This window comes from Gracilinanus agilis, chromosome 1, assembly GCF_016433145.1.
Source record: "Gracilinanus agilis isolate LMUSP501 chromosome 1, AgileGrace, whole genome shotgun sequence".
NCBI classification, from domain to species: domain Eukaryota; kingdom Metazoa; phylum Chordata; class Mammalia; order Didelphimorphia; family Didelphidae; genus Gracilinanus; species Gracilinanus agilis.
In genome coordinates this window covers 638,364,918-638,378,340 of record NC_058130.1, presented here as the reverse complement: position 1 = coordinate 638,378,340, position 13,423 = coordinate 638,364,918, and the positions used below count along the sequence as shown (strand labels likewise).

Below are 13,423 nucleotides of genomic sequence, written 5' to 3'. Positions count from 1 at the left end.
TATATGAGGGCTTTCCAGATAGCTATCATCATATTAACTTATATAAGATTCTATTTATCTCCATAATTTCTTTCCTAATTTTTGGTTAGATTAGAAAAAATAAAGTCCCCCACTATTATTATTTTGTTATCTATTTCCATCTGTATATCATTTAGTTTTTCCTTTAAAAATCTGGATGCTATAGCATTTTTAAATTTTTATTTTTGGAAAATGACTTATTCAGGCATTACTTAAGTTCAAGTATCTTCCAAAATATAGTTTACTAGAATGAAATGAAATACAATAAGAAATTAATATTGTCATTCAATATTTCTTTTCACTAACATACACATAGAAATAGAAATGGGAAATAATTGAGAGAAAAGACAAAAGAATTAAGAGGGACTGAGAAAGGATTCCTATAGATGTGTTTCCTAAAGAAATGAGCAATTCTATTTCTAGAAAAATGGACAATTTCAATTACAGTTATCCTTCGGTTTACCACAGGTCACTTATTGTGGTTTCACTGTATCATGGGTTTTTTAAGTATGTATATACACTATTGGCTGATGGAATGAAAGGTGACCAATCACACCACTGTGTTTTGTATCCAGAGTGCGGATTGGCTGAGTGACTACAAGTTAATAAGAGTATGGGAAGGATTTACAGGAGACTGGGAAGGATTTATAAAGACTTTAAAATATATATAAATAATAAAATAAACATAATGCTGCTACTTCATGGATTTTCACATATCTCCAGGGTCTCTAGAACATAACTCCCACAATAGGTAAGGGATCACTGTATATGAAACTAAAAAGGGTTTGCTCAAACAAAATCACTTCAGATAAAATTTTAAAAGAAATTAGAAAAATTTTCATCAAGCCTCTCTGACAAAGGTCTTATCCAAATAAATAAAATTCAGAAATTTAATCAAGGCAAAGACTAACCAGAGCTCAAGAGAATCAAAAAGGAGGCAAGTTGTTTGTATTTATTTGCAGGGAAAATGCAGATTAGGACTTAGTAAAGAGTAGACTTTGCCAGGCAAAGCTGGCAAGAACTGAACATTTCAAACCTGGAATATTGGTAGAGGGGACACTTTCACAGGGACTCTGAGTTGGCAGTTTGCTTTGGGAATTGATTTTAGCAACTGTCTGGGTGAGCCTGTGGGGTTGTATGGTATTTCTGAACATTGGAGCTGTGCTGTGGGCATTACCTACAGGATCTTCTTAGCAAGACCAAGAAGTTTAAGGTTGAGATAGGAGTTTTATCTGTAATGGTGGACATACAGATAATTCCATCTCCCTGACTTCTCTATTGGATTTATCTTGCTGCTTTCACCTATGTTCCTGGGACAAGCTGAGACAACTGGAAAATAGCCAAAGGACAGCATAGTGAGATAACTTTAACCCTGACCAGCCAGCCCTTGCTCAGGCTGTCTACTGTAGTGTTAGACATAGATTAGCTATCTCCATCCCTCCAGTCCCTGATTTACCAATAGACATTAGTGGCGGTTACTCCTTCTTACCTCCACTCCCTGTCCTTGTTCAGTTATTAAACCCTTTTTACATAAAGCTTCCTTGGTCTTTCTCCTTTCCCAGATACTTTAGTGACATTGTGAACCCACTATGAGTTGTGATTTGTGTACCCTGGTTTTATTCATCTGGTTTTGTTACCTAGCCATTCCCCTATTAGTGTGTGTTACCAAAGTGTAGTTCCTTTTATCTGTTACCTCTCCAGTGTTCCCCCATTCCACCTGAGGGACTAATTTGACCCCCAGCTATACCTTTGTTCCTCTAACTTTCCCCCCTAATTATTATATTATTTTTAACACTCCAGACAGAGAAGAAATAGACAAAGTGCAAAATTATTTATTTGATGTATTGGATACAGTGCCAGATTAGGAAGCAATAAGACCTGAATTCAAATCCTTTTGTAGATACTTAATAGTTTTGGGACCCTGCAAAAGTCACTTAAATTCTCTATGCCTCAGTCCACATCTGAAAAATGAGGGGATTGGATTTAGTGCTCTAAATCTATGATCTTATGATTTCTTAAAAGAAATAAATTTTTTTCATTTTAATTGAAAAGAGGGCTAAAGAGGGAAGGGCATTTTATAGTTTCTCATTTTAAAAATAAGAGAAATGGATAAAGATATATGAAAGAAAAAAGATTAGCTATTCATGTGGTATGAGTAAGGGATGGTCAAGGTAAATGCCTTATTTGAGTGCTCTACAAAGCAGCTAAAGAACGGCAAATATACAAATTACTAACAGTGTCACTCATTTCATGTGCCAGCAAAGTTTATATTTAAGATGCTGAAAGCTAGACTTCAGCAATATGTAAAACAAGAATTACCAGAAATGCTGGCTATCTTTCAAAGGGGCAGAGAAACTAGAGACTAACATTCACTGGATTAAGGAGGAAGCAAGGGAGTTCCAGAAAAGCATCTACTTTTGCTTCATTGGCTACACTAAAGTCTTTTGATTGTGTGAATCATAACAAAATGTGGCAAGTTCTCAAAGAAATGAGAATGCCACATCATCTTGTTTCTTGAGGACCCTGAGGGCAAATAAAGAAGTAATAGTTAAGGGAAGGGAAAAAAAAGGCAGTGACAGAACAAAATATGGAAAAATTGATCTGTTTAATATTGGGAAAGGAGAATGTCACTATTTATTGAACTTATATATAGAGTACATCACGGGAAATACTAGGTTGGACTAATGAAAAACTAGAATTAAGGACACTGTGAGACACAGCAACAATCTCTCAAATATGCAGATGATACCAATCTGATAGCAGAAAATGAAAAATTAAAAAGCCTCTTGGTGAGAGTATAAGAAGAAACTGTAAAAGCCAGCTTGAAAATTAACATCAAAACTATGATCTTGGCAACTGGTGCCTCACTTCCTGGTAAATAAAGGGAAAAGAAATAGAAAGTGTTAGATTTTATATTCTTGGGCTCAAAGATCACTGTAGATGGCAACTGCATCCATAAAATTAAAAGAGATTTGATCCTGGGAAGGAAAGCAATGGCGAATCTGGACAGCATGATAAAAAGAAGAGACATAACTTTGCCTACAAAGATCAAGAAAGTAAAAAATAGGGTTTTTCTATTAGCAATGTATGGTTGCAAATGTTGGACTATAAGGAAAGCTAAGCATCATAGACTTGACACCAGAGAAGACTTTTGAGAGTCCCTTGACCAGCAAAAAGATCAAATCAGTCAATACTTAAAGATATTAATTCAGACTATTCATTACAGGACCAAATACTGAAGCTGAAGCTTAAATACTTTGGCCACATAATGAGAACGTAGGACTCATTGGAAAAAACCTTGATGCTGGAAAAGATCAAAGGCCAAAAGAGAAAGGGAAAGCAGAAAATGAGATTGATAGTGTCATGGAAAAAATAAACATAAACAGACTTTGGTAGATAGTCGAAGTTAGAAGGGCCTGGTGTGCTATGGTTCACAGAGTCACAAAGACTCAGACATGAATAAAGAACTAAACAGAGGCAGCTAAAGGAGAAAGTGGGTAGAATGCTGGACCTCGAATCAGTGTGTCACCCTAAGCAAGTAATTTAACCTCTATATGCCTCATTTCCCCATCTGTAAAATGAGGATAATAATATCACCTATATCCCAAAGTTGTATGAAGAAAGCACTCAGCTAACGTCAATGTACCATTAAAATGCTAGTTATTATTATTTTTTATTATTATTATTATCCTTGAAAAGCCAAGAGTAATAAAGGAAATTCTCTACGACTTTGGCTAAAAAAATGACAGTAAAATTTGGATAAGCATTGCATAAAGAAGAAAGTATTGAATGAGTTTCTAATCTGTATCATAGGAAGCAAATTTGAGATTGACTAGACCACTAATCCATTTAAGGAAGTGAGAGATCTTTATTCACTTAAGCACCATGACAGAATAATAACATATTTTAATTGAAAATAAAAATTCTTCAGAACTCCTAGAAAAAGCCGTCTCCACTCTTTTCTTGCTTCTCATTCCTTTGTAACTGGACTTCTGAATTCATCACTAAATTGAAGCTTTTCTCTTTAAAATTTCTAATCATCTTTTTATGGTTATATCTGAGGGTCTTTTCTTAATCCTTATGCTTCTTCTAAAAACTAAGAGTACCCATTAATGGGGAAACTGTTGAAAATATTATGGCACATAAGTGTAATCAACTACAGAAGTGAAGGACCCAATATACAGTAATACATTTGTGGATATGGCTACTGTGTGGATTAATTTTGCTTGACCATACTTATTTATTACAAAGTGTTTTTTCCTTTTATTTCTCTTCATTAAAGGGTAGTGGGGATTATCATATTGATGCCAAAATAAGAGGCCCATTGAAACTTTTGTTTTTAATGCAAAGAAGAGAAATAAGGAAGAAGAGACACAAAGAATAGTTTTGAGGGTAATAAGTAAAATTACATTTAAAAAAAATTCTTTGGTAGAGTCACACACACAGATTCATGGATCAGATTTAAAAGACTAAAAATTATGTTAAAAGGAAATATTTTCAGTTTTTATTTACAAAAATGTATATGTTCTGTGTCAGTGAAATACTTCAGGATATTTATCAATACGTTATGGAAATCTTTTCAAAAATGTCACAAGGAAAATGGATTAAGGTCTTCTAGAGATATTGATTTTATCAAAGCGATTTTTTAAAAAGTCAGCTGTTTTACTAAATGGGAGCCTTTTCTGAGTATACTATGTGCCAAGTACTGTGCTAACCACTGAAGATTCAGGATGGTCCCTGCCCTCAAGGAATTCACAAATAAGCTCTATACAAGATTAACAGGAAATAATAGTGGTGAAGGACTACAATTAACAAGGAAAGGCTTTTTGTAGAAGATGGAATTTTAACATATTAAAAGAAAACCAAAGAAGCCAGGAGATGAATATGAGGAGGGAGCACTCTGATGAAACAGGAGAGGGTCAGGAAAAATGTCCAGAGAAGAGAGAGAGGGAGTGTATTCTTGATAGAACTGCAAGAAATCCATTTCCATTTAACTGAAAAAGGTGTAAGTTATAAGGAGACTAGAAAGTATTAGGAGACTAGGTTAAAAAGGCCAAACTAAGGACTTGTATTTGACTCTAGATGCAAAAGGGAGCAAATGGAATTTTTTGAATGGGGAGGGAGTGACATGGTCTGATCTTCCCTTTATAAAAATCACTAGTGGCTCAATGGAAAATGGAGAGGAGTGGAAAGAGACTTGAAAGAACTGAGAAGATAAGGGTCTACATCAGAATAGTGTGTCAGAGGGGAAGAAGAGGGCATATTTAAAAGATGTTACAGACTTCTAGGTTAAGATGGGGGCAGAGTAAAAAGCAGCTGCTTAACCCCTCCTAACCCACACATACAGGACTCCTCAAGAGAACATAAAAACAAACACAGACGAACAAAGGGACCCCATAACAGGGTGCAGCATTGAAGGGACGTCAGATTGGGGCATTTCCATGCTATAAGGGGGTGAAATAGCTCTCACTAAAACGCGAGCTGAGCAACCCCCTCCCCCACACACCACCGACAGTGTCAGAGCCAGCACACAAGTGTTAGAGAAAGTTTGGAGCATTAATTAAGTTCTTGGCAGATAGCTGGGATCACCAGGGCCAGCTCCTGAGAGCAGCAAGACTTAACACCCAAAGAGGCTAAAGAACCAAACTATGAACACAGACCTTGAGCTCGGGCGCGGACCTTGGGTGGGGGCCCAGTGCAGAGGGGTGCATGACGATGGAAGCAGCACCCTGAGACTGCTAAAGAAGCTTTGGGCAGAGGAGCAAGCAAGGGGAACGCCAGGAGGCTTGACCCTAAGAACAACTAGACTTGAGACCTCAAGAGCCTAGAGAGTGCGGGCCAACTTTGGCCACAAGGATAAAGCTGAGAGGGAGCATGGCATACTGACTCAGGCAAAAACTGCTCCACAGCTCCATAGGCAGAGAGCCTGTCTGCCTCACCCAGACTTCTGACTGAGAAAGAAATAATAATGGCAAGCCAGTTACAAGAACCACAAAAGAGAAAAATCAAGAAGTAATATTTTAACACTGGACAACTTTTACACAGGAAAAATCCAGACAACAGAGCAAACAGCAGAGGAGAACAAACAAATAATCACATCCAAACCTTCCCACAAAAATGAAAATTGGTCAGAAGCTCTTGAAGAGTTCAAATCTGAGATCATGAGAAAGATGGAAGAGATTTGGTGAAAGAAGTAGGAAATAGCTCAAAAGGAAATTAACAGTTTAAAAGACAGAAACTCCCAATTGGAAACCAAAATTAAACAGCTGGAAAACAGGATAGACCTAACTGAAAAGGAAAATCATAAGATTATAATAGAAAACCAATCTCTTACCAGAATTGGGCAAGTAGAATCCAATGATCTCTCAAGACAACAAGAACAAATAAAGCAAAGTCAAAACACTGATAAAATAGAAGAAACATGAAATATCTCAATGAGAAACTGACAGATCAAGAAAACATGTCTAGAAGAGACAATCTGAGAACCATTGGTCTTCCTGAAAAAACAGAAATTAATAGAATTTGGACTCCATACTAAAAGAAATTATTCAGCAAAACTGCCCTGAAGTTCTACAACAAGAGGGCAATATAGATATTGAAAGAATCCATAGATCACCCTCTACAGTAAACCCTGAAAAGACAACCCCCAGGAATATAATAGGCAAATTCACAAGCTTCCAAGTAAAAGAAAAAATACTACAAGAAGCCAGAAAGGGACAATTCAGATATCAAGGAGCAACAATCAGATCACACGGGATCTGGCAGCCTCCACACTAAAAGACCAAAAGGCTTAGAATATGATATTCAGAAAGGCAAGAGAACTGGGTCTACAACCAAGGATCATCTACCCATCAAAACTGACTATATACTTCCAGGGGAAAGTTTGGGCATTCAACAAGATAGAAAATTTCCAAGTATTACACAGAAAAGACCAGGACTAAATGAAGTTAGATATCCAACCACAAAAAACAAGAGAAACATGAAAAGGTAAATAAGAAACAGAGGGGAAAGAAAGAAAACTCTTATTTTTATATTTTTAAGGGCTTTAATAAGATCAAATTATGTGTACTCCTATATGGAGAAATGTTATGTGTAATTTTCAAAAACTGTATTCACTATTATAGTAATTAGAAGAATTATTCATACGGAGAGGTTGGAGCACTAAATAGTCGAAGATGAGATGGGGTAGGGAAAAAAAGAGGGGGGGGTGAATAGTAGATGGCACCAAGAGAGACTTGAATGAATAAGAAAAATAGTGTATTCTATACCACACAAAGAGAGCATGGGAAGGGGAGGGGATCAATACTATTATAAGGAGAGGAAGAGAGCATTAAGAGGTAATATTTAAACCTTACTCTCAGGGTAATTAATCCTGAGAGGGAAGAGTAACTATATCCATTGGCATATAGAATTCTATCTAATCCTACTAAAAAGGTCAGAAGGGATTAACCAAGGGGAGCAGGGGAGTGAGGAGGTCAAAAAAGGAAGGGGAGGAGAAGGCGGAAGGAATATATTAGGCCTTAAAAAATAAAAAGAGGGGAATAATAAGGGATGGGGTGGAAAGGGAAGTAAATCAAGGGAGGGACCAAGAGAAACTGGTTTAAAACAAACCACTGGTTTAAAAGGAAATAGCGTAAAAAGAAGGGGTAGAACTAAGAGAGGATACCAAAATATTAGGGAATACACAACTGATAATTATAACTCCAAATGTGAATGGGATGAACTCACCCATAAAATGACTCCCCCATAAAATGGAAGCAAATAGCAGAGTGGATTAGAAACCAAAATCCTACCATATGTTGTCTACAAGAAACACATATGAGGTGGGTGGACACACACAGGTTCAAGGTAAAGGGCTGGAGCAAAATCTTTTGGGCTTCAAATGAGAAAAAGAAGGCAAGAGTGGCGATCATGACTTCTGATAAAGCCAAAGTAAAAATAGATATGATTAAAAGAGACAGGGAAGGTAATTACATCCTGATAAAAGGCAGTATAAACAATGAGGAAATAACAGTACTCAACATGTAAGCACCAAACCATATAGCATCCAAATTCCTAAAGGAGAAACTGGCAGAGCCCAAGAAGGAAATAGATAGTAAAACCATACCAGTGGGAGATCTAAATATTCCTCTTTCAGATCTAGATAAATAAAACCAAAAAATAAAATAAGAAAGAGATAAGAGAGGTGAATGAAATCCTAGAAAAATTAGATTTAATAGATATGTGGAGAAAAATAAATAGGGACAAAAAGGAATACACCTTCTTTTCAGCTTCACATGGTACATTCACAAAGATAGACCATGTAATAGGGCATAGAAACATTGCAAACAAATACAAAAGAGCAGAATTAATAAATGCAACTTTCTCAGATCATAATGCAATAAAATTTATAATTGGTAAGGGCACATGGACAGGCAAATAAAAAACTAATGGGAAATTAAATAATATGATTCTCCAAAACCAGTTAGTTAAAGAAGAAATCATAGAAACAATCAATGATTTCACTGAAGAGAATGACAATGATAAGACATCTTACCAAACTCTGTGGGATGCAGCTAAGGCAATACTCAGAGGGAAATTTATATCCTTGAGTGCATGTATTAACAAATTAGAGAGGGCAAAGATCAATGAACTGGGCATGCAAATGAAAAAACTAGAAAGGGAACAAATTAAAAATCCCCAGATGAAAACTAAATTACACTTGCTAAAAATTAAAGGAAAAATTAATAAAATTAAGTAAAAGAACTATTGAATTAATAAATAAGACTAGAAGCTGGTACTTTGACAAAACAAACAAAATTGATAAAGTACTGGTCAATCTAATGAAAAAAGGAAAGAAGAAAAGCAAATCATCATTATCAAAGATGAAAAGGGAGACCTCACATCTAATGAAGAGGAAATCAAGGCAACCATTAAAAACTATTTTGCCCAATTATATGGCAATACATATAGCAATCTAGGTGAGATGGATGAATATTTACAAAAATACAAACTATTTGACATAATAAGCAAAGGAGTTCTACCAAACTCCTTTTGTGATACAAATATGGTACTGATCCCAAAGCCAGGTAGATTAAATACAAAGAAAAAAAAACTACAGACCAATTTCCTTAATGAACATAGATGCAAAAATCGTAAACAGAATACTAGCAAAAAGATTCCAGCAAGTGATCCCAAGGGTTATTCATTATGATCAGGTGGGATTTATACCAGGAATGCAAGGATGGTTCAACATTAGGAAAAACTATCCACATAAATGACCATATAAACAAGCAAACCAACAAAAACCACATGATTACCTCAATAGATGCTGAAAAAGCCTTTGACAAAATAAAACACCCATTCCTACTGAAAACTCTAGAAAGTATAGGAATAAAAAGTCCTTTCCTAAAAACAATAAACAGTATATATCTTAAACCATCAACAAGCATCAAACAAAAATCACAAAATTATTATCTCAATAGATGCTGAAAAAGCCTTTGACAAAATACAACACCCATTCTTATTGAAAACACTAGAAAGTATAGGAATAGAAAGACTTTTACTAGAAATAATAAACAGTATATATCTAAAACCATCAACAAGCATCATATGCAATGGGGATAAATTAGAAGCCTTTCCAATAAGATCAGGTGTGAAATAAGGGTGCCCATTATCACCTCTATTATTTAACATTATACTAGAAACACTAGCAGTAGCAATTAGAGAAGAAAAAGGAATTGAAGGTATTAAAATAGGCAATGAGGAGACTAAGCTATCACTCTTTGCAGATGATATGATGGTCCACTTAAAAAAGCCTTTTTTTAATCTGGCCCCTTCCCATTTTTCTAGCCTTTTTATACTTACTTTCTTCCATTTTCTACTCTTTATTTCACAGTGACACTGGTCTCTCTCCTGGTCTTGAAATGTAACATTACATCTCTGACTCTAGGCATTTTCATTAAATGTCTTCTTCTGCCTTGGAGCCTTTCCCTTCTCATCTCCTTGTTTCCTTGCCTTTCTTCAAATTTCAGATCTAGTCCCACACAGAGACCTCTCTGTTGTAGCCTACCAGAGCTGCTCCAATACTCCTCTCCACTGTGCCTACCAGAGCTGCTCCAATACTCCTCTCCACTGTGCTCCCACACCCCACCCCTCTGCCCAGCAGCCCAATGGAAGCTCTTACTCCTTCTCCAAGCAAAGTGTTTGGGCCACTCACCTTCCTTTCTCCCTCCCCTGTCTGGGGTAAGGAAGGCCTCAGTATGGGGAAGGGGACAGAGGGGCACAGCATACAGTGTCTAAAAGGTTTGCCATCACTGGCCTAAAACATAGGTAAGCCTTTAACAAATGCTCGTTATTGACTTGAAAGCATTCCTGATCAAGAGTCATTTTTGAAATACTAAAAAAAGGGATAATTCTATAAAAATAGAAAAATGTTACTAAATCTCTAAAGCACATCACAGAAAAACACAATGTTATTCAAAATATTACTTTGGTTCAGAAAGATTATAGTTTTGCAAAAGCCTAAGTATATACTGTTTACATCCTCATTTGATGGTAAGAAAATGTTTCCCAAATTAAATGAGGATATATCTATGCTATGCTATATATAGACATAATATCTGTGTGTGTGTATGTGTGTGTGTGTGTATGTGTGTATGAAAATTGACCTCAAAGAAGGAGATGAGTGCTTCCTATTCTTACATTTAACTGAAATTATTTTCTGTTCCCAAAAGATGCCCGAGGACCCAGGGACAATGTTTAATAACCTGAAAAGCCTTAAAATAGAGGACTTCTGATCATCATATGCTACATCAAAATATAAAATATCAAAATCTAAATTACTAGTTTACTACTCTCTAACTAAAATACAGAAATCTCCCAACTATGTTGTCTTAACTTCTTTAAAATTCACATTTTGATCACCAACATTATTTAGTTTTTATTAATAATACAAAAGCAGTTTTCAAAGAAAAAAATATATTATAAATAACCAGTCAATTAAAATATTTCCAAAATATTACAGAACAACAAAAATCAGTCTTAATTATGTTTATGCAAATTTTCCATTGGAGAAAGAAAATTTAAAAAAAAAACAAATTGCCTAAACTTGATTTTTTTCAGTAATTATTAAACTTACCTGAAATACTTCCTAATATATCTTTAGTATGACAGCTGAGATCCTCTGTTTCTCCATCTTTAAAATTTCCTATTTCTCCATAATAAAGAGCAACACCTAGTTGCATTATACGAATAAACATTGGGAGTTGTTGATCTGTGATGGAAAGCTTCAAACTCTCAACTAAGGTATGAATCTGAGTAAAAAGAACAAGAAAATAATAGAAAACATGTTTAAAAACAAAGATTTTTTTAACAGAAAACGTGCATAAATGTTCATTTTATATTCTAGAATTATTAAAAAAAATCTTACAAAGCATAAGCACTTGACTTAATCTCAGTGAAACCAAACTAAAATAACAAATTTTTTTCAGGAGTTTTAGATGGAAACTATGTACATGCAAATGAAAACTTGTGAAATTATATATCATGTAACCAAAATACTTGATCTACTGTGTTATAAGTAATTATGTCAGTATTCAATAATAAACAGAAACATTCCTTGTAAAATTGGGACAGTCAATGTCTCATGATGTCATCTTAGCAAAATTTTTATATAACTGCCATTGATAGTTTTGTTCCATAAAGAATATGTGCATATCCTAAAGACATATGCAAGTAAAGAAAATACTAAAATTGCAGCTGTGGAAACAGTGAATAATAAAATACATTAATCTAAAAAATGGAAAACTGGCTGAAGTATACCTTCCAGAATGATTTCAGAAGTAATTTGAATAATTAATGTTTTAAACACAATATAAACATTATTATCTAGTATCAATCAATGGCAGGACAGAAATAAGATGAATTGCCAACAAGGGGGCTATAAAGTTGCCAAAGAGTAACTCCTCAAAAAAAAAAAAAAAAGGGGGGGGGGCAGCTGGGTAACTCAGTGGATTGAGAGCCAGGCCTAGAGACGGGAGGTCCTAGGTTCAAATCCGGTCTCAGACACTTCCCAGCTGTGTGACCCTGGGCAAGTCACTTGACCCCCATTGCCTACCCTTACCACTCTTCCACCTATAAGTCAATACACAGAAGTTAAGGGTTTAAAATAAAAAAAAAAAAAAAAAATTTTAAAGGGACATCAATGGAAATGCTGGAAATGAAATTAGCTAAAGTGTAACTGATTAAAAAAAACCTCTAATACCTAGGCTCTGAAATGTCTGTAAGGCATGAGGAAGAAAGGATGACAGTGATTGTATATTCAAAAGAACAATCATAAAAAAAAATTTAATGAATAAATGAGGGCAGAAACAACTCCAAAAAAGAGAATTAAAAATCTTCAATTTCAACTTTTTATGAACCTGCTTAAAAATCTTTGATAGTTTGCCAAGTACCTAACCCACTTTGAGTTAGAATTCATCTGTTAACTCATTTCTGACTGAGATTTCAATTGCTAACTCTCTACCTCATTCCCATATCTGAACAGTTAGATGACTGAGTCTCATAATTTACAGAAAAGACTGCTAGGTATTTGAAGAGAATTTCTTTATTTCACCTTCCACAGTACCTAAAATCCTCTCAAACTGTAACTAATCCTCTCTTCCTTTCCTTTTCTCTTAGACAGGTAATATGGATGATCAAAAAGTACAGAAAATATTGTCACATAAAAGAGAGATTAGATTTCAGGTTAGTCCCAGAGTGCAGAACTAGAAAAGATGGTTTAAAAATACACAGGACCCATACAAGGAAAATTTCCCCAACAAGTGAATTTATCTAAAAGTAGAATTGATTTGAAAGTACATTCTCTGTGGTCATCCAGCTAGGGACTAAAAAACTCTAACTGGTTAGAAAAACAGCAATAATACTCCTTGCTAATTATTGCCACTTCCAGATTCCACCCCTTCCTCCATCACTCGGTAGCCATTGAAGTTCATGTTATTCATATCTACTTCCTAATCAAAATCCTGGTAGCTGTTATTTACAGACTCCCAGTCACTCTCCTTTCTCAGTAAGTTCCATACCTAGCTAACACATCTATGGGTTCCATAGCAAATGAGTTCTGTACCTGGCTAACAATTTCTTTTCCACCACAACTTCTGCCCTCATATAAATAGACTTCAAAATGCATACTAACTCTTTCAAATACCCTAATCATTTAGTTCCTCAATCTATTCACTTCCAAGGACCTACTTCTTCACCCCACCTCAACCACAATGATAGTCATACCTTTGATCTTGCTATCCCCCAAAAAGTACCACTTCTATGTTTAAGAATTTCAGAATCTCCTCAATATACCATAATCTATTAGCTTTTCATTTCTCCCTCTGCCTCCCTTTGAAAATATATATATATATATATATATATA

General features: G+C 35.2%; 1 protein-coding gene across 3 annotated transcripts in view; it reads right to left on the bottom strand.

Moving 5' to 3' along the window:
* Nucleotides 1-13,423, bottom strand: part of VPS13B (vacuolar protein sorting 13 homolog B) — a 1,074,400-nt gene that overhangs the window by 980,486 nt on the left and 80,491 nt on the right. For all 3 annotated transcript variants that reach the window (XM_044668639.1, XM_044668631.1, XM_044668624.1), the window contains exon 6: nt 11,138-11,312. In XM_044668639.1, coding sequence (XP_044524574.1) covers nt 11,138-11,312 — 175 coding nt within the window. The remainder of the gene's footprint in view (nt 1-11,137; nt 11,313-13,423) is intronic.